Consider the following 22,169-nt stretch of genomic DNA (forward strand, 5'->3'; position numbering starts at 1 on the left):
TCCCGAATCTCAGGATGATCCTGATGGCTTCCAAATGGCCACAGGCCATTTGGTATCCGGACCTGCTGGCTCTTCTCGCAAGAGAACCGAGAGAGATTCCCCATTGGCACAACCTTCTCGGCCAGCCACACGTCGAGCGGTACCACCGAGCAGTCCAGTCCCTACGTCTTCACGGCTGGCTGTTATCCACCTTCTCTTGCGAACGAGAAGCTTTTTTTCGTAGCGCAGCACAGAGATGGCTGGAAACGTCCGTCAGTCCTCTGCAGCTGTGTCACAGGTGAAGTCGGCCGTCTTCGGTGGTTGGTGTCGTAGACGGGTCCTATCTCTTCTCAGAGCCACTCTTCAGCAGGTAGCGGATTTCCTCGTTTTTTCTTCGCCGAGGAAGCTCCTCTAAGTTCCCACAGTCAAAGGATACAGAGCCGCCTTGTCGCTCCTCCTGAAACTGACGGGATTGGACATCTCGAACTCGTTCGAGATCTCCTTGCTTAGTAGACAGCTCCAAACGGTCTTGCCAACCACCCAGGGAACTCGAATGACCCTCGTCTTGCTGGACCTGGCATCGGCGGAGAGAGTACGGGAGCGTCATGCAGATAATGATGTGGATGAGATGCTGCTTTGTCCTGGGAGGACGCTACGGCGCTATCTGAAGAGAACTCGACACCTCGGGCCTGAGTGTCGACGCCTCTTCGTTAGCAACGGGGTCAACAAGAAAGAAGTATCAAGAACACTCTTTCGTCCTGGCTGCGTGAGTCTTCAGGAGGGCGTATGAGGCTGATGGTAGTGACGACATCCGTACGTCCCGTCCGAGAACTCACGAAGTTAGAAGTATTGGCCCCTCGTTGGCGTTTCGTCAAGAAACTTCTCCGTGGCGCAGGTATGGAAGGCAGGGGTCTGGTACAACCAGACCACCGGCAACTTCCTTATACCTACTTGGATATTGCCCATAGGTCCTTGGATCGGTTTTCCTTAGGACCCGTGGTGGCTGCTCAACACGTCGTCTAGCTAACCCAGACCCTAGCAGGCTGAACAGCATCGAGTCCTGGGTGGTGACTGTATGAATAGATAGTGATGAGAAAGTGACTGGCTTCTCTTTCTATCTTTTTCTTCCCCTCTACCTGTGGGTAGTAGGGATACGGTCCTCACCCTGCTGGATAAGGACGAGATGCCGGTGAGCTATATGACAGAGCCCCATCCTATCCCTTTCACGAGGGATGGGAGCAGAATATCCACCACTTCCTTCTACAAGGGGGGGAATTGGATGCCACCTACAAGAGTCAAAACAAAACCATGACTTTAACTTTGCTCCTGTACAGGAACAAGTTCTTACATTGCTGGTACGAAGAGATACGCTTGCCTCTCTCTTAGTACTCGGTCCAGAGGTCTGACCATTGATCCTGCGGTGCACACCCCGATCAATCGGACAGAGGCTTGGATCCCTCCCTCGCTCTTAACGACAGGGAGGCTTCCAAGGTTGGGCGAACACCAGTCTGTTTCACAAAAGACTCAGATTCCTCCCACCAAGAAGTGAGTCTTCCTATTGTAAAAGGACCGAAGGTTTGTATGCCGTGTCGGAACAAATGACAATTTTGTCCAAAATTGCATTTTTCCTAACTATACAAACCTGAGGTCCTTTTACACATAGCCCCACCTCATGCCACCCCTCACTCTGCAGTTTTTGCTTGGGCCAAAAGCAAAAGTGATTTGTTTACCTCCCAGTCGCGCGCGCGCGCCTGTCGGACAAGCAGTTAACTACCGAACCCCTTGTTCGAAAGCTTACGACCTATCCAGCTGCCGCTAGTACCTTCCTATTGTAAAAGGACCTCAGGTTTGTATAGTTAGGAAAAATGCAATTTTGGACAAATTGTCATTTTTCCTAACTATACAAACCTGAGGTCCTTTTACACATAGCCCCACCTCATGCCACACTCTGCAGTTTGCTTGGGCCAAAGCAAAAGTGATTTGTTTACCTCCCAGTCGCGCGCGCGCGCCTGTCGGACAAGCAGTTAACTACCGAACCCCTTGTTCGAAAGCTTACGACCTATCCAGCTGCCGCTAGTAACCTTCCTATTGTAAAAGGACCTCAGGTTTGTATAGTTAGGAAAAATGCAATTTTGGACAAATTGTCATATTATTTATAATTAAAGAACTACAAGAGCTTTCTGGTTCATGATGTTTTTTTTCTTTGCAGTAATTTTGGCATTGCTAAGCAGTGTTTAAAGTTGGTTCAGCGTCCAAATGAAGAAATACTTAATGGAACCTTAAGTATTCTCAGCATTGTATGTACTGACTCGTCTATTTAGAGTTGAGGTAAGATGTGAATTATTTCACAGATCTACTAAGCCAGGAGCAAATGGTTAATGTCATTATGAAAGTATTTGTCAAAAGTATCAAATTTAAGTAAGAGAGATCTTCAATACTGCTCATCATCTATCATGTCTATTTTTCTGAGAAGCAATATACAATACTTTCCCCTTGTGAAGGAAGATGTTACCTGGTGCAATCACCATTGTGTTTAAGAAGAGGAACCCTTTTAACTGCTAAACGTACCAGGTGTTATGATAACTATCATTAAAGTGTGCACATATAAAGTTTTGTTTCAGTTTCATATGTCATAAGTGTTTGTGGAAGCCAAATATTGCAATTTGTAAGTGACCAATCACCTTACCCTTTAAACTTGAAGTCGGATATTTAGGTTAGTTCACATTCTGTTGGGTTACTTTGAATTTATTGAAATCTACCATCGCTGGTTACATTTCTTAGAAATATAAGAAAGGATGTATGTAGATATTTCTTGTAGGCATATTCTTTTGTGTTTTATACTAAGTTATTAATCTGTTCTTTTTGTTTTCAGATAAACGATAACAATGGTGTGCTTCACCTTTACAATGTTCTGAAAGGCACAAAGTCCGAGTCCTTGCAGTACAGGATTGTTCGGACTATAGGTAACCAGTCACAGCATAAAGTCAGTTGTGATGGTTTTGTCAAGCTTGGATGCACTGAACTTATCATTACCCTATTGCAGACCTGTAAAGATGATGAAACCAAGTGTGCTTCCATAAGAGCACTAAGGTTTGTATTGTGTTTGTTGGTTAAAATAATGTTTTTGTACATGAACTTCCCTGCCAGATATACAGGCAGTCCCCGGGTTACGACGGGGGTTCCGTTCTTGAGGCGCGTCGTAAGCCGAAAATCGTCGTAAGCCGGAACGACACTTGGAAATATGCCTTAAACTAAGAAAAAGTTAGAGACCTTACCTGTGTGACATGCAAGTAGATTGCATGATGTGTAGTGTGGTTATTCCAATGGCAAAGGATGGTTCTTGAAGGTATAATTCTTTATTAAAACTCTTGTGACACTAAAAACAAACACAATGTACACTACACTTAATCCTTAGGGTATACACTAACACTGTCACTGTATACGTATACACATGCATTGCACACTTTGTTAGATCCTTGATACACTAAAATCCCAGTCTGGTAGCTCTGGAAGGTAAAAGTATAACACAATTAGTACAAAATACTACACAAAGTCCTGAATACAATATGTAAATTATAGATATCAAGAGTAAAAGAGTTAATGTATGTTAATTAATTCCTTACTTTGAGTTATATCAAGAGTAAAAAAGTTAATGTATGTGAATTAATTCCTTACCTTTAGTTTAAAGTTGTCTTTCAATGTAACCCTGGATGGACAAAGTCTTATGTGGCCCCATAGGGGGCCTACATCAATTCAGCCTTATGGCACATAGCCATACATCATCAGTCTGATGTACCATATTAAGTATCAGTAAGTACTCTATGCATAGTAAGTTACATACAGTAATATGCACCATACATGGTTTAATATCACATATACATGTATAAAACTTAGTTAATGTATGTTAATTAATTCCTTACCTTTAGTTTAAAGTTCTCGTTCAATGTAACCCTGGATGGACAAAGTCTTATGTGGCCCCATAGCCTACATCATTCAGGGGGTTCTGGAATGTACAAAAGATAATTTTGTCAGTAAGTACTCTATGCATAGTAAGTTACATACAGTAATATGCACCATACAGTGGTTTAATATCACATATATAACATGTATAAAACTTAGTTAATGTATGTTAATTAATTCCTTACCTTTAGTTTAAAGTTCTCGTTCAATGTAACCCTGGATGGACAAAGTCTTATGTGGCCCCATAGCCTACCTCATCATTCAGGGGGTTTCTGGAATGTACAAAAGATAATTTTGTCAGTAAGTACTCTATGCAATAGTAAGTTACATACAGTAATATGCACCATACAGTGGTTTAATATTGTAAATGATTGGTTCTAACACACCCCCTGTTCAGCAGGGAGTGTACAGTATGTATGTAATTCCATGAGGGACCTTGATCACTTATCCCATGTGAGAGATCTTGGTCACTTAATGTATGTTTACTATATGTACTATGTATAATTCCTTACCTTTAGTACAGTAGTACATAGTTTACAGTTGTCGTTCTATGTTATGTAGTAACCCTGGACAAAGTTTTATGTGGCCCCATAGCCTGCATCATGGAGGGGGTCCTGGTTTTCTGGAATGTACCAAAAAACAAAATATCAAAGTTAAGTCATGTTATGTATGTTTAGTAAGTTACATACAGTAACCATACGTACAGTGGTTTATAACATGTACATATGTACATAATCAAAACTTGGTTGAAAGGTTCCTGTAAAAAAAAGTATGTACGTATGTAATATGTACCTACTGTATGTAAAAACCTTACTGTTCCATTACTGTTACACTACATGTTACATGTGTATACGTATACTTTCCTGAAGGGTTTTTTCCATCCAAAAATGGTGCTTCTACTTGTAGTAGTTATCCCTTGATGACACTTGTAGTAACAACCTGGAGTTGTGTGAAAAATGTTGGTTCTGGAAGGAAAAGTAACAAAATTAGTGTACAAAATATACACTACAGAAAGTTGTGAATGCATATGTTAATTACTGTAGATATATCAAGAGTACTAAAAGAGTTAATGTATGTTAATTAATTCCTTACCTTTAGTTTAAAGTTGTCTTTCAATGTAACCCTGGATGGACAAAGTTCTTATGTGGCGGCCCCATAGCCTACATCATTCAGGGGTTCTGGAATGTACACAAAATAATTAGTATGTCAGTAAGTACTCTATGCCTAGTAAGTACATACAGTAATATGCACCATACAGTGGTTTAATATCACATATAACATGTAGTATAAAACTTAATTTAGAAATTCCTTACATAACTTACCAACTTTTAGTGAGTCTCAAAGCTGTTACCTAGGTTGTGGGAGATGGAGGTGGTGTAGAGCATTCATGATAAGGATGCATTCCAAACCTAACTTCAGTGTGCTTTATCACAGATAACAGGCTAGGATGATGGGCAGTCTGGAATGAAGAATTAATATTAAAGGACAGTATGTAACACTTAGGGTGTACAAAAATTTATTGTACGTTATGCAAACATTAAACACAACTGAGAATTCCTTACCTCCAGCAAAATGAAGACATGTAGGCTATGTAGAGGTCTGGTTTATGTAAGTCACAGGTTGCATGCCAGTCTGGAATGATAATGTAATAGTAGTACATATGATTATAGTATGTATGTTTACATACATACATGGTTATTACATATGTAATATTAAAACATTAATAAAAAAAACTGTCCTTACCAAATTCTAGTGGTTGGCTTGCTTACTGGGATGGTCATATGGTACATGAGAGTGGGTGGCTGGGCTATGGAGGGGATGGGCAGGTGCTTGGGAGTCTGGAATGATAAAAAATATATAAAATGATAGTTACTACTACTGTAAACTACTGCACATGTTATTACTGTTTGACATATGTAGTGTGTAATACGTTATGGGTTAATATAAAAAATGAAGAATTCTTTTACCTGAAGGAATGGGAGAGGTGATACTACTCGTATCAACTGATTTGGGCTGGGGAGGTGATACTTGTATCAACTGATGAGGGAACATCTACATCTGGAAAGAATGATAGGGTACATAATAAATATTATAAGGTGGATGTATGTAATTGTAGCATATGTACACTTTTTAATAAAATTTCTATTAGCAATTTATAAAACATTTTATACAATTTGTTAAGGATTCCTTACCTGATGTATAGGGCGAGGCATCAAAACCATGGAAGGCTCAGGGTCATCTGGGTCCACTGTCACTATCAAAGGGGTCTGAATGGAAAAAAAAAAATAATAATAAGGTTATGCAACATCAAACACATTGTACCACTATGTAAGTTAGTGTACGAATGTATGTAGGGTGTAAACAATTTCCAACATGAAAATGAGAAAAATGAAATTGCTTACCTGGTTGTACACGTCGAGGTGGGCGGGCGGGGGTCGAGGGTCGGTACGATCTGGACTGTCCGGTAGGTACGGGAGGGGGATCTGGAACTGTCACAGGTAGTACAGGGAGATCTGGAACTGTCACAGGTAGTACAGGGGGATCTGGAAACTGTCACTACTCTGCAATAAAATTACAAATGATGAAAATTAATGAAGTTTACAATTTATACTCTTACATTTAGTAGTTGTTACATTAAAAAATTAACACATTTTAATATGTACACTATGTAAACACATAAATTAGTAAAACAGTTCAGAATTCCTTACCAGGACTAGGAGTGGGAGGTGGTGGTACTGGAGACTTGTGAAAGAAAGTGTCAAGCCTGGACTGCACACTTCTCTTCGTCTGCTCTCCTTCAGGTCTCCTTGTAGAAAGTCACCAAATCCATGATTCCTCTCTTGATTTTGTCAAAACCTAGAAACGTTAGGGTCTTCTGCCTCAAAAGAAGCCAGGCTCTCTCCAGATGAGTAAAAACCCTCTGACAAGCCTTTCACAGTTAATGACCTGGGTTTTGGCTCTGGTGACGCCTTCCTCTTCCTCAATCATTTGTTGTTCAAGTTCTAGTAAGTCCTCTGCAGACAATTCCTCTCCATGGGAAGCCAGCAGCTCTGTTACATCATCAGGTTCAAGATCTAGTTGCAGCCTCTTGCTTAGCCCTACGATCTTCCTCGTCACAGTCTCGACGTCTTCTGCCTGGTCAAAGCCTTCAAAACTGTGCACAAACTGTGGACACAGTTTCCTCCAGGCCCATTCTAAAGTGGTCGTCTTCACCTCGTCCCAAGCACAAATTGCAATGTTCTTCACTGCATCTGCAATGTTGTAGCCCTTCCAGAATTGCTTCAGTGTCAACTCCTTGTTAGCTTCTATGGCCCTCAAAGCAACACGTATGGTCCTTCTAAGGTAGTAAGCCTTGAAATTTGCTATTACTCCCTGGTCCATTGGCTGTATCAGCGATGTGGTATTGGGTGGGAGGTACACCACCCTTCACATTAGGATGCCATGTCGCTCAAATTTGAAGGGTTGACCAGGGGCATTGTCCAGGACTAAGAGGGCCTTAAAAGGCAGACCCTTCGAAGTCAAATACCGCTCCACTGCTGGCACGAAATGGTCATTGAACCAATCTTCGAAGACCATTAAGGTAACCCACGCCTTCTTGTTAGATTTCCAAATCACAGGGAGTTGACTCTTGAAAATGCCCTTGAAAGCCCTGGGATTCTCGGCCAAATACACAGCAAGGGCTTCAGTTTTCAATCACCACTTGCATTGGCCCAAACAGCAAAGTCAGTCGCTCCTTTCCAGCTTTATGGCCAGGTGCTGACTTCTCCTCCTTGGAAAGGTACGTTCGATTTGGCATTTCTTTTCCAAAATAATCCAGTCTCATCCACATTAAAGACTTGGTCAGCCGTGTAACCACCATCCTTAATTATCTCAGCCAAACCACCTGGAAAACTTTCTGCTGCTTCGCTATCAGCACTAGCAGCTTCACCTTGCAGCTTCACATTATGCAAATTTGCACGAGCCTTAAAACGGTTAAACCAACCTCTACTCGCGGAAAATTCACCACCAGCACTGCCTTCGCCAAACATTTTTCACTACTGCCTCATGCAGCGCTCTAGCCTTCTCCTGGATCACACTTAAGCTCACCGGAACACGTCGCTGGTTCTGGTCCTCCGCCAGATCATGAGCAATTTCTCCATTTCAACAATGCTCTGGCTACGTTGCTTCTCGTTTATCACCGTTGACTTCATCGGTGCAGCATCCTTAACGTGCTTCAGAATACGTTCCTTATCCTTCACAATGGTTACCACCGTGGTCCTGCTCAAGCCTAAAGAACGGCCTATTTCGGTGTTAGTTTCTCCCTTCTCCGAACGCTTTATCACGTCATATTTGACCTCCATCGTGATGACCTTCCTCTTGGGCTTGGGATGAACTATCATCGGAGGAAGTACTTTGGCGTTTAGGAGCCATTGTAAATTAGCGAAAATGGCAAGGAATTTCAGCAACGTCTCAGCACACAACCTAGTGGAATGCAGGCAGGCACGCGATTGAAGTGGCGTCCTTTCGTATTGTTACGCTTGGCGTCCTCGACCGTCCGAGGTCGTTGTTCGGTCAATTTACCATACAGTTTAATAGCGTTAATTAATTTATGCCACCTCCGCTCAAAAACTAGTTCTGCATATGAGGTATCGTTAAAAAGCATAACAAAACGTCGTAACCTTGGCATTTGTGTTGTAATCTAACCAGAAACTTAGTTTTTTTAATTATGTACTGGAAACAAGCAATGATTTTTCATTATATTTGCGCTTTTGGACTGTTTTTAAACTGCGCATCCCAAGCTAGTGTAGTTCATTCGCCCGCAAACTAGTTCCGCCATATGCGGCGTCAGTAAAAAAATTCAAAAAATACGAAAAAAAAAAAAGTGTCAAAATCATCATAAACCTCAAAATTTTTGTTTGTAATGTAACCAAAAACATATTTTTATTAGTACTGTGCTAAACTATAAAGGATTTTTATCATAGCATGCGTTTTTAAAAAGCGTCGTTAACTCGGAGCGTCGGAAGCGTCAGCGTCGTAACCTCGGAACAAGCGTCGTAACCCAGGACGGAATTTCCATTGAATATTTAAGAAAAAGCGTCGTAACTCGGAACGTCGTAAGCCGGAACCGTCGTAAGCCGGGGACGCCTGTATACTTAGCTATAGTCTCCGACGTTCCGACAGAATTTCAAATTTCTCGCGGCACACGCGACAGGTAGGTCAGGTGGTCTACCTTACCCGCCGCTGGGTGGCGGGCGTATGAACCAATCTATCTCTCCAGCCAGATTTTTTTCTGTCGCTGAAGCGATAACAACTGTTTGTCGTTTCATTCCGATATATTCTTCATTTCTCGCTTGCCTGGAGATTGATTTGGACATTTTGGTGACGTATTCGCTCTATTTTGGCTTGGCATACGCTGTATTGTGGACAGTTATTGACTTTGCGCTGGATTTCCTGTAGAATGTCTGATTTTGATTCTGTTTCCAAAACTCCGGTTTTGTTTAGAGTATGTTTGACCGATGGATGTAAGGTGAGGTTACCGAAAGCTGCGGTTGACCCTCACCACTTTCTGTGTTAAATGTAGGGGGAATGAATGTTCGTTTAGTAACCCGTGTCAAGAGTGTGAGGTTTTTGAACGAAGATGTATAAGGCTCTTTCTTCTTATATTAGGAAACTTGAAAGGGATAGGGTACGTAAAGCTTCTTCAAGGAGTTCGAGCAGGTCGAGAATGAGTGAGAATGAAACTAACATTAATGTAGTTTTAGAACCTTCCTCCCAGGTCTCAGCTCCTGCTCCCCGCACCGAAGCCGTAGAGTTCGTCTTCGGAGGCGGCGGCCTCAAAAGCTTCCTTGTGTTCTAAGGAAGACAAGAATCTTCGTACTGATCAAGGTAAGAGTGTCAGTGATGATAAGTGCAGTGTACCCAGTGATGTGGAGGGTGCGTCTGACTGGCTCCTTAGTGCCCTCCAGGCCTAGACCTCTTCCAGACTCCCAGTTCCAGTGGAGGAGGAAAGTCGAAAGCCGCAGGAGGGCTAGGGAGAGCCCCCACCGGTCAGGCGTCCCCTCGGCAGATCCTGAAGTTCTCTCCCAGGCTGCCTTGGATCGTAAGAAGAAGAATATTCTTCGTCAGTGTTTTTCGTTATCCTCTTCTCCTTCGCCGAAGCGTGGTTGGAGCTCTAAGGAGGCGTCACGCCCGTTGAAGAGGGCTGCGGAGGCTCCCTTCAGTACGTTAGCGTCCAGCCCAGAAGACTTTTCTGATGTAGCTTCCTTGCAAGCAAAGAAGCCTAGGAGATCCAGTGATCGCCCTCCTTCTCCCGCTCCTCGCGCTGAGCTTGCTTCGGAAGAAGATCCTGGGGACTCTCCTTCTCGAGTGCTAGCAGGCCTACAAGCTCAGATCACAGCCTTGGCGGACTCCTTGGCATCGAGATCGCGTAGAAGGAAGGATTTGTCTCTCCCTATCAAGAGATCGAGACGCGTTTCGTCGGAAGAGCGCTCTCCTTGTAATCGGCGATCTCCTTCTTTTGAGGATACTTCTATACATCGTAACATTTCACGAGAGGAACACCACTCCCGCTCGGACGGTGTCGAGACGCCATTCGTCGGATAGGCACTCCTTGGACTATGAAGATATTTCCCCAGATCGGATTCCTGCCTCGGGTAGACGCTCAGCCCCTTCTGTTTCTCCTTCTTCTAGAGTTCGTGCAAGAAGAGAGAGTCGCTCAGGTCATAGAAGACTTATTTCGTCGTCTCCGTCTCTATCTTCTTCTCCTCGCCTTCTCAGAGAACCTAGGGAATTCCCTTCTGAAAGTAGGCGCACTTCTCCTTCCGACTACTGTCGTCGGGCGTCGGATAACGTGACTGGTAGGCGCTCATCGCATGGAGTTCGCTCCTCCCCCCTGTAAGACATCAAGAGTCTAGTAGGAGCCCTGCCCTGGTAAGCGTCCTTCTTTTAGTAGATGTTCTCCTGGAGAAAGACGCCTTGATCCTCGTTTGCTTCGTTCTCCTAGTAGGCGCTCTTCGTTCTCGAGACTCCCTACTCCTGATCGGTCTCTCTGCTAGAAGTCAAGAACGCTTCTGTTAGGCGCTCGGAGCCTTACAGACGTCTCCCCTTGGTAAGGACCCAAGATCTCATCGAACGCCCTGTTCCGCTTAAGCGCTCGGAGCATAGCAGCCGCTCTCCGCTTCGTAGCATCAAGAGCCTCTCAAGCGCCCTGCTCCTGATAGGCGCCCTATTTTAGCAACGTTTCGCCGCTTGGTAGGGCGCCAGGATTCCCTAAGAACGCCCTGTGACAGATGGCGGCGCGGCGCCTAGTAGCCGCTCTCCTCACGATTGGCGCCAGGATTTTAGTAGCCGCTCTCCCTCTCGTAGTTTCCCTCCCAGGGATAGACGTGGTCTTTCTAGGGAAAGGAGTCCTTCCTCTTTTGCTGTTAAGAGTTTGTCTGCGTTTAGGAAGGAATGCGAGATTAGACAAGAATTTTCGGATAAGCGTCCTTCTTTTACGACTCGTCGTTCTCCTGTACGCCTCTCTACTTGGAATCTTCTCCTCATTTCAAGACGTTTGTCTCCTTCATCGCACTGTACCCCAGCTAGGAAATCATCTAAGGATCTCATAAGGATCCTCATCCTCGTTCTCCTCTTCAAGAAGACCAGGAAGACTCTGAGGAAGAAACTAATACATCGGCAACAGTTTCTTCGTACAAGAAGCTCACAGAGCTTCTCCTTCAGGAGTTCGGAGAGTCTTTGAGCCCTACTGCTCCTCCTTCTCCACACTCGTTGTTCTCCACAGCGAAAGCAACGAAAGGATCTCGTGTGTGAGAATGAAACCGACCTCTTCTATGAAGAAAGCGCTCAAGAGTTTCGGTTCATGGATGCGTACTAAAGAAGAAGCAAGGGGAAAACTATGTTTGCCTTCCCTCCGTCGAAGCTTTCAGGACGGACAGGATTTTGGTATGAGACAGGAGAACCCTTGGGACTGGGCCTTCCGTCTTCAGCTGACGCAGATTTTTCGGCACTAGTAGACGCCACTAGAAAGATCAGCTTTGAATTCGGCCAAAAAACTACGTGGGCCAATGAATGAAATAGATCACATTCTAAAAGGCATTAGAGTCTTGGAAGTTTTCAACTTCTCGATTGGTCCCTCGGAGTCCTAGCCAAGAAAAACTCAAGGACCGGACACGTTTTCTCCGGAGGATTTGAATTGTGTCTTATCCTGTATGGATAAATCGGTGAGGGATGGGGCCAGCGAAATAGCTTCACTGTTTGGAGCAGGGGTCTTGAAGAAAAGATCAGTATTTTGCTCTTTTTTCAACAAAGTCTGTCTCACATGCTCAGAGATCGTCTTTGCTTTTTGCCCCTCTCTCTAACGCAGCTGTTTCTAAACACCTGGTTCAAGACATTTCGAAGGCTCTCTCTGCCAAAGCTACGCAGGACCTTCTAGCGCAGTCTGCAAGGAAGCCGCGCCCTACCTTCCAGACTAAGACGACAAGAAGCTCCAAGCCGACCTCTCAGGAACCCTTTCGAGGGGCTTCTACCTCTAGATCCTCTTCGTTCAGAGGTCGGAAACCAAATAGAAGAGGGAGGACTTTTACGAAGTCAATCAAACCTCCCAAGTAAGACTCAAGTCCTTCAGACAGACAACTGTAGGCGCCAGGCTTTTACAGTTTGCAGAAGTCTGGGCCCAGAAAGACGCAGATGCCTGGACCCTGTCAATTTTGAGGAAGGGCTATCTCATCCCGTTCTCTTCGAGGCCTCCCTTGACGAATACCCGAGGGAGTTGACGGCCAGATACAGGGACCCCATCATGAATCAAGCCCTCCGACTAGCGGTAGACCAGATGCTGGAAAAGGAGGCGATCGAACTAGTGGCAGATCATCTTTCGGCAGGCTTTTACAACCGCCTGTTCTTAGTTTCCGAAATCCTCAGGGGGATGGAGACCGGTGTTGGACGTAAGCGCCCTGAACTTCTTCGTCGAAAAGAAGAAGTTCACGATGGAGACCACTGCCTCGGTGTTAGCAGCACTCCGTCCAGGGGACTGGATGGTGTCCTTGGACTTACAGGACGCTTACTTCCACGTACCAATCCATCCTTCCTCGAGGAAGTTTCTAAGATTCATGATGGGGGAAGAATCTTCCAATTCAGGGCCCTGTGTTTTGGCCTCTCCACGGCCCCCAAGTCTTTACGGCCATCATGAGGAATGTGGCACAATGGCTTCACCTAGAAGGGGTGAGGATTTCGCTCTATCTCGACGATTGGCTTATAAGGGCCAATTCCAGAGATCGTTGTCTGAAGGACTTGAAGAAAAACCCTGGATTTGACTTATTTTTCCTTAGGACTTCTGGTCAATCTGCAGAAGTCAAGTCTGATTCCCGCTCAAGAGTGCGTTTTATCTGGGGATCCAGATGAACTCTCTGAGTTTTCGGGCTTTTCCGTCACAGGAGAGGATAGCCGGGGACTCGAAAAAGTAACAACCTTCTTAGGGAAAGAAGTATGCACAGTGAGGGAGTGGAGTGATGTCTGCTGGGGGACGCTCTCCTCACTGGAGCAATTTGTTCCCCCTAGGAAGGTTGCACCTGAGACCGCTCCAATTCTTTCTTCATCGGAATTGGAGTCGTCCTTCTCAGGATTTGAAGTTCTTCCCTGTCAATTTCCCATCAAATCAAGAAGGAGTTAGCATGGTGGGCGGATCCCAACAAGTTCTCGCAGGGACTGCCTCTTCAATCCCAGAACCCCAGCCTGGTGTTGTTCTCCGATGCGTCGGAAACAGGTTGGGGGCGACTCTGGGAACCAAGGAGGTGTCAGGAACCTGGGTGGGGGACCAGTCTTCCTGGCACATCAACAGGAAAGAACTAATAGCCGTGTGGCTTGCTCTGAAGGAGTTCGAGTCAGATGTGACAGGAGCAGTTGTGCAAATAAACTCGGACAACACCACGGCTCTGGCATACATCAGGAAACAGGGAGGGGACGCATTCCTTCTCTCTGTACGAAACAGCAAGAGATCTTCTTCCGTGGACAGAAGAAAGGGGGATAAACTTCTCACCAGATTAGTACAGGGAGAAAGGAATGTAAGGGCAGATCTCCTCAGCAGGAAAGATCAGGTCCTTCCCACAGAGTGGACTCTGCACCAGGATGTTTGCCAGAGCCTTTGGAAGTTGTTGGGGCAGGCCTCTCTTAGAACCTGTTTTGCAACTTCAAAGAACAAAAGACTGGATCTGTATTGCTCGCCCATCTCGGATCCAGGAGCAATAGGGATAGACGCTCTCCTACTCGATTGGAAAGGACTCGATGTATACGCGTTTCCCCCTTCAAGATTCTGGGGTTGACTTTAAAAAAGTTCGCAGAGTCAGATTTCCGCGAGGATGACTTTGATAGCTCCCTTTTGGCAGCACAAGATTGGTTCACAGAGGTGCTGGAATGGCTAGTGGATTTTCCAAGATCGCTTCCTCTAAGAGCGATCTACTCAGACAACCCCACTTCGACAGGTACCACAAAAACCTCCCCGCTCTCAGTCTGACTGGCCTCAGACTGTCCAGAAACTGGTCAGAGTGAAAGGCTTTTCGTCAGCAGCTGCTAAGGCAATCGCTAGAGCGAGGAGGTCTTCCACCTTACGAGTGTACCAGTCGAAGTGGGATGTCTTCAGAAGATGGTGCAAGAGGAAGAACGTTTCCTCTTCCAGTACCTCTGTGAATCAAATTGCAGACTTCTTTTTATTCTTAAGACAAAAGAATGTGGCTTAGTCGTTTCGACGATTAAAGGCTATCGTAGTATGTTGGCGAAGGTCTTCAGGCACAGGGGCCTCAACATTTCGAAGATAAGGACCTACAGGACTTATTAGGTCTTTTGATACAACGAAAATGCAGTCTCCTAAGACCAAAACCCTAGCTGGAATTTGGATGTAGTCCTTCAATTCCTTGGGGGTTCTCTAGGGTTTGAACCCCCTAAATTTCAGCCTCATTCAAGAGCCTTACCAGGACGGACTCTGTTTTTTGATGGCTCTAGCTTCCGCCAGAAGAGTGAGTGAGCTTCAGGCGATTGATGGTAATGTGGTTTTTAAGGAGGACTCTCATTTGCTCTTTCCTTCCTGGTTTTTCTTGCAAAGAATGAGAACCCATCAAGTCCATGGCCCCAAGAACTTCGAGATTCGTGGGTTATCTTCTTTGTAGGAGGAAGAACCCGAGAGAACAATCTTTGCCCAGTGAGAATGGTGAAATACTACCTTAGAAGAAAAGAGCAACTGAAAGCCAAACCGAGCCGAGAGATCCTGTGGTGTTCAGTAAAAGAGCCTACTCGTCCATTGTCGAAGAACGCATTGTCCTTCTTCTTGAGAAGCCTCATCAAAGAAGCAACACGGATCCTGCAGAGAAGAACATCTTAGGCTTCTTAAAGTGAAAGCACACGAACGAAGTAAGAGCCCAGTAGCAACCGCCATAGCAAAACTTCTGCTTTCAACAAGAATATGTCCGTGCGAAATCTGATGGAGACAACATTCTGGAGATGTCAGTCAGTGTTCGCGAACCACTACTTACGTGATGTGAGAATCACTTACAAAAAAGGCTTCGCCTTGGGCCCGTACGTATCTGCAGATTCAGTGCTGTGGCAGGGAGCTGGAACTCATCCTGTTTAGTAGTATAAATTTTTTCCCCTTGTATTTGTTGTTGTTGGTTGGTTGCCTTAAAGAGGATGCATGAAGGCATCTCTTTAGGTCGTAATACTAATCTTTAGTAGTTTGGTTAGTTGGTCTGATGAGTGTGGCTCCTTGCAGTAGTAGTGGTTAGGACCTGTTAAGATAGGGACGAACTCCCTTTAACAGGATCCGACTTGGATTCTACCACACAAAGGATCAATATATCCCAGTGGTAGATCCGAGAGTCTTTCAGCATCAGGTCACGTCCTAGCTGTAGCTCTCCAGGCAACGCAGACTCAGAGACAATATCAATGAAGTCTTCTGCCTGAACAGGTAAGAACCAAGGTTATTTATATCCTACAACATCAGTTGTTTCTTATCTCTCCTTATTACTTTAGCTGTCTCTTACCCTCCACCAAGGGTGCCAATCAGCTAAGTTATATATCTGGCAGGGAAGTTCATGTACAAAAATGATATTGTTAAACTACAATAAAGTTTTGTACATTACTTACCTGGCAGATATATACGTCTATACCCTGGCCCACCCAGCCTCCCCTCAGAGACAGGTGAAAGGAAAAAAATCTGGCTGGAGAGATAGATTGGTTCATACGCCCGCCACCCAGCGGCGGGTAAGGTAGACCACCTGACCTACCTGTCGCGTGTGCCGCGAGATTTTGAAATTCTGTCGGAAACGTCGGAGACTATAGCTAAGATATATCTGCTAGGTAAGTATGTACAAAACTTTATTGTAGTTTAACAATATCATATTTATTAGTAAACACAGCATGCTTTGTTTGCAAAAAAGGTCATGGAAAACTACCCTGCTTCTTGTGTGGTCAAAGTTAGGTCTTAAGCAATTGGTATTGAACAGTTTTGCCTCCCTAGCAAAACTGTTTTCCAGATTACTTAAGTGTTCTCGGAACTAGTTTACAGGTATCGGTACTAACTATTGTTAAAGATGGAAATACACGCCATTAGTCATTTCTTCATACAATATGTGGTAAAAACCATGGGTAACAAGTACCACCTCAGGCAAAAACACAAACTAGAGGTTACAGTTATCAGTAACTAATGTTGAAGATGGCAATGCATGCCATTTGTCTTTTCTTCATACAGTAATGTGATGATGAAAACCATGAATTAAATATTAATCCAAGCAAAAACACAAAGTAGAGGTTGCCTACGCGCGAAGTATAAAAGCATTGAAGGTAGGGTTGCTCAAGTTGTTGAACGTGAATTTTATGCATGACACTTACCTGGCAGGTATATATATAGCTTATCCTCTTGTCGCACTGGCAGAATTTCAAAACTCGCGGCAACCGCTAGTACACTGGTAGTTCAGGTGATCGCCACCCCGTTCCCGTGGCGCTGGTGCTCGGAACCATTTTCGTTTTCCTCAGATTTTCTCTTGCCAGCCGAACCGGCAACATCGTTGTTGGTTCTCTGATAGAATTTCCTGCTCGTTGACTGACGTTTTGGATATTGGTATCGTATTCGGAAAGTTAGCTTGGCAATCGCAATTGATCTTGCATTAGTATGTCTGATTCAGGGAGTATGTTTAGAGTTTGTGTGAAAGAAGGGTGTAAAGTGAGACTGCCGAAATCATCGGTGGATCCCCATACTGTATGTAAGAAGTGTCGAGAGTTTGTATGTACGTGGGAGAATAGGTGTAATGAATGTGAGAGTCTAAATGAGAAAGAGTGGAAGACTCTTGTGAAGTATGTTGAAAGACTGGAAAAAGATCGGGTGAGAAGATCAGTGTCTAGAAGTGAGAGATCTGGTTCTTCGGGTAAACCTTTGAATGATTCTATTTCTGTGTCTTCTCCAGCTCATTCAAATGTAGATTTAGTAGCACCTTCCCCCCAGGTTTTCTCCTGCGCCCGTTGCTGTATCTGGAGGACACTACTGACCCGCAAATTGTGAAGTGTTTCGCTGCCCTGGCTTCCATGGGTGATCAGATCAAGCGATTAACGGATAAAGTGAAGTGATTAATGTTTGTGACAGTGTAGTGGAGGGGGCGCCTGATCGTCCCTCTTGTGCTCCTAGACCTAGACCTCTGTCAAGCTCCCAGACCCAAGGAGAAGGCATGTCGAAAGTCGAAGGGACGAGAGGGGTTTACTCACGATCAGTCGTCCCTTCAGGCAGTCCTGTTGTTACGTCTCAGGCTGCAGCAGTACGCCAGAGAAAAGGCGTGACTGGGAAGTGCGTGTATTCTTCTGATAGTTTGGCTTCAGGAAGGAAGAGACGTTTGTTCCGATACGTAATACAAACCATCGGTCCTTTAACAATAGGAAGTAGCTAGCGGCAGCTGGAAACGGTCGTAAGCTTCGAACAAGGGGAGAACGGTAGTTAACTGCTTGTCCCGACAGTCGCGCGCCGCGCACTGGGAGGTAAACAATCACTTTTACTTTCGGCCGCGGGTGTGAAGGACGTGTTCGTCATCGCTCTCTGCCCGCTTCATCGTCGTATGCTTTGTTTATATTGTGTTTTCTACTAATGGTTTGTTTGACTTGAAAAATGAAACTGTAAGTACACTGTTTCATTTTCATTACTTAATTATGAACCAACATGGAGTTATCGCCGTAGATGCGGCGATTTCCTCTCTTTTCATGAATTGCACCCTTGAATTATGTCTCGGTGCCGAGGGCGGGCGCGCTCGCGCCGAGTCATGTATTTGGGCGAAAGTGTGTAATTGAAAAATGTAAGTACTCTTTTCATTATATTTTGCCCTGTGCGTTCGTTACCGAGAGTGATGACGCTCGGCACGAGCCTTTTAATTTTGTATAATAGAATGCAATGAAAGTGGATTCGCAATTGCAATATTCTTTTCATTTTCATTTATTTATTTGCATGGAATTTAATTTGGATCAATTTTCGTTCTTACCCGGGAATTGATCCTTACGATTTTTTTATGTGAAAATGAAATCGCAAGTGCAGTATTCTGTTTCATTTTCATATATATTTTATGATAGCATCATATTATTGGATCAAGTTTCCGTTCTTACCCGGGAATTGATCTTTTCCCCTTTAAGTTCTATGAAGTGAATCGCAAGGGCAGTATTCTGTTTCATTTTCATATTACTTTTCACTGCTGTGCGGGGGTGGGGGTGGGGGAAGCGAAGGTCTGCCAGGAAGTCGTCGGAAAGCTCTCCCGCGACATCCCTTGGTATCCGATTCTTCGTCTTCCTTCCTGCCCCCCGCTCAGCTTCTTCATTGTATTTTGTATTTGGGGTCTTCCTTGCGTTCGGGGTGGAGCATGTCTTCCCCCCGTGCGTGAGGGGAACCCCTCTTACTAATCTATCTATGTTACCGCAGGTTGCTACATCCGTGGGAGACGACCTTGGATGTAGATGTAGATCCTCAAGAGGTTTGTACTCGTTGTCGGGGGCGAGAGTGCTCCCGCAACGAGCCCTGTGTAACGTGTATGCATTGGTCCGAGGCGCAGTGGGTGCTATACGAGGGCAGGAAGAGACTTAGGCCGCCCAAGAAGTCATCGGAAAGTCCAGTGACTCCTTGGTAACGGACACTTCGTCCTCTTTCCTGCCCCCCGGCCAGCCCCCACGTTTCGCGCCTTCCCCTGCGGGGGGGGGTGGGGGGGTAGCGGAGTCCTTCTCCTCTCTCGATCTGTCGATGTGTGGAGGAGGGCGCCCGCTACACGGACGTCCAGTTGTACTCGGGGTCTTCCGTCCGCTCGGGTGGGTGGGGTTCTTCTCCCCCCAGGCGCGAGGAAGCCCCTCTAACTAACCCGACTGTTGCTTCCGCAGGTGTGCCATCAGCGAAGGACGACCTGGGACAGGTGTGGGAGTCGCTGGGACTGCAGGGAGTGCCGAGCATACAGGGGTTGATTCAGCGGTTGGCGGGGTCGGCAGTGGTCACTCATGGTACGGTAACCACTACAACAACCACAATCTCGACACCAGCATATGAGATGCCACCGCACCTGGTGTACACACCACATGTCATGTCGGTAACACCCACGGCTGCAATTCAGAAACCAATTCCTGCCGTGCCAAGAGGACGGTGCCACCGCCACCTGGGTTCTTTGTATTGCCGGACCCCGGACTTCGCTGCCCAAAGAGTACCCCCCTGGACCTGCCGCCAGTGCCGAGGATGACGGTAGCTGCCGACAGGACGCCTGGCTCTCCTGTGGTACCTGCCGTGCCTGCCGTACCTGTCGCTGTCCCAGCCGCTCATTCCCTTTCAGATCAGGTGCCGGCTGCTCATTCACTTTCAGGATGTTCCTGCCGTTCCTGCTGTTCCTGGACCTGTTCCTGTTGTTCCTGCTGTTGGTGGTGCTGTCACAGTCTCAGGTCTTTCCGGACAGGTGCAGTCGGGCCCTGTTGCTTCGGCAACTGCCCCGGCTTCCCTCCTGGATGGAAGACCTGACGTCTGTCCTGCGGAGCCTGGCGAAGAAGAAGAGGAGAGGTGTCGTCGTCGTCTTCTTCGTCGTCTGCTGCCTCTCCTTCCCCTTCGACTTCTAAGGCCGAACAGCCGAAGAAGAAGAAGGTTTGCCTCCTCCCCCCCTAAGAGACTCCTTCGGGATCTTCTAAGGGCCCGGCTCGCTCAGGCGAGCTGGGGAGCTCTTCTGCTGGTCCTCCTGTTCCTTCGGGAACGGGGCCCGTCGCTTCTTCTGCAAGAAGAAGTCGACACAGAGGTGCACCAGCCTCGGCTGGTGCGTCCTCACCTGGTGCTAGCGGTTCTGCCGCTAAACCAGGTTCCGTCTCGGCCGCTTCTCGTTCGCGAGAAGCACCGAGTGGACGCTCTTCCAAAGAAGACCGTCCAGCCAAAGTTTTGACGCCCGAGCTCGCTCGCCGTCAAGACAGCGGCGCGGAGCAGAAGACTGGCGAGAGTCGTGCACACGACTCTCGCCAGGCCAGTGGACGCTCTCGCAGCGATCAACTGGCTGCTCGGGCTTGACGTGACGGTCGCTGACCAGCCACGGGTTGAGGCGAGGAAGGAGTCCCGCGGCGCCGCCGGTACCAGCCACGGCTGGTACCAGCGGCTCGACGCGCCGAGAGGACGCTGGCCGGTCTCGACGCGACAGAGAGCCTAGCAGATCACCCGTCCGCCGCTCCCGATGGGACCGCGGGCGGAGACGGTGACCAGCGGCAGCTCGCCTGACGCTAGAGATCGGTCTCGACGTTCTCAGCCGAGCCAATCGCCCCAGGCGAGCGGCAAGGCTAGGCTGCTGCTCGACCGTCACCGCGGGTTGACGATCAGCAGCAGCCCTCCACGCACGCTGGTCCTGCCAGCGAGCGAGGGAGCGTCAGGTCTGCCTCTCCCGTACCTTCAACCTCCTCGGGCTATACCACCGGGAGGAGCGAGGTACCGAGGAGCGATCACGAGAGGTTGCGCCGCTCGTGACCCAGCTATGACGCCGTATGGACCAGGCACAAGTTCCAGGACCGACCAGGACATACGCGCAAGTAGCTGGAGGCGACCGTCAGGGGTCTGCCGCTGTTCCTCCTTCTGAAGGAGGAGTATCTCGGGATCTGTTCTTGTTGGAGGGACTGGACGGTCCTACTCCGCAAGACACGGTTACTCCCGAGATACAGAGGAATTTGCAGAAGTCATTAAGCTGATTCGTCAGCATAATGACCTTGCGGAAGGATTGCCGCTCCCACCAGCAGAGCCCACGTCTCTGCCCGAGTCGTTTTGGGGCCCGAGAGGGAACCCAAACCGACGGTGGGTCTGCCGCGATCGGAACTTGCCGATTCTGTCTCGAACCAGAGTCTCTCGTCTCCGGACAAGAAGGCTCTCTCAGTTCTGGCCGGTCGATCAAGCTACTTCCACCTCCTCTACTGCGACAGCGGCGTTTCTACGTGTCTTCGGACACCGTATTTGAATACTCCTTCGGTCCTCCTGAGAGGTTTCGACCTCGACGAGGACTGGAATGAGTCGGAGGACGGTATCGGCTCTCTCCTGTCAGGTGTCGATCAGCCCACCCAGACGACGTTCCAGTGGCGGCAGACCCTACCTACAGTGAGAGTTCGTAACCCTCCGCGGGAAAACGTTTTCTCCTGACGATACGTTTTCCCAGACTCTGAGAGGCCATCGCCGCAAGGCGATGGCTGTTCCTACTCTTCTCCAACTGCTAGTTCCACTGGGAAGGCGAGCGAGTATCCAATTCCTCCCCCATTCCCTCTCTCCTTACGGTTACGAGGGAAAGAGGGATCCTACAGAGATTTCTCTGTAGGATCCCACCGTTCGGTGACGGCGCTACCGGGGTGGGGGGACCTTCGGGTCCTAACCTGACGTAAGCCCCGGTCGTTGAGGAGGAATCCTGCCCCATTCTCGATTTCTAACGGGAATCGAGAGGACCACCAGCCGATATCGTTTGACGAATTCGGTGGGGGTTTCGCAGACTGCTTAGAATTCTACGGAATTTCTAACGCATTCAGTGTTCGAGTTTTACGATCTCCAAACACTTACGCGAGACCACGGTCCCAAAGTGAGCGAGACGAGATCCCCGATATACACGATAATCGGGAACCTCGCCTATGCTCGAATTCCTGGAATTTCTAGCATTGGAAGAAGACTGCTGCTGAAGAAACTATCTCACAGTAAGTGACCAACCTGGACTAGAGAAGATCGGACGGGAATATCCAGTTTGGCTTGAACTATCGTCTTAGTA

General features: G+C 46.9%; 1 protein-coding gene across 1 annotated transcript in view; it reads left to right on the forward strand.

The window, feature by feature from the left end:
* Positions 1–2,851: 2,851 nt before the first annotated feature.
* LOC135218604 (uncharacterized) overlaps positions 2,852–22,169 on the forward strand; it is a gene marked incomplete at its 5' end in the record, with an annotated part of 28,501 nt that continues 9,183 nt past the window's right edge. The window contains 1 exon segment of the mRNA XM_064255033.1: positions 2,852–3,069. Within this exon segment, the coding sequence (XP_064111103.1) occupies positions 2,852–3,069 (218 nt within the window).

The sequence above is a fragment of the Macrobrachium nipponense genome, chromosome 9 (genome assembly GCF_015104395.2).
Source record: "Macrobrachium nipponense isolate FS-2020 chromosome 9, ASM1510439v2, whole genome shotgun sequence".
Classification (NCBI taxonomy): domain Eukaryota; kingdom Metazoa; phylum Arthropoda; class Malacostraca; order Decapoda; family Palaemonidae; genus Macrobrachium; species Macrobrachium nipponense.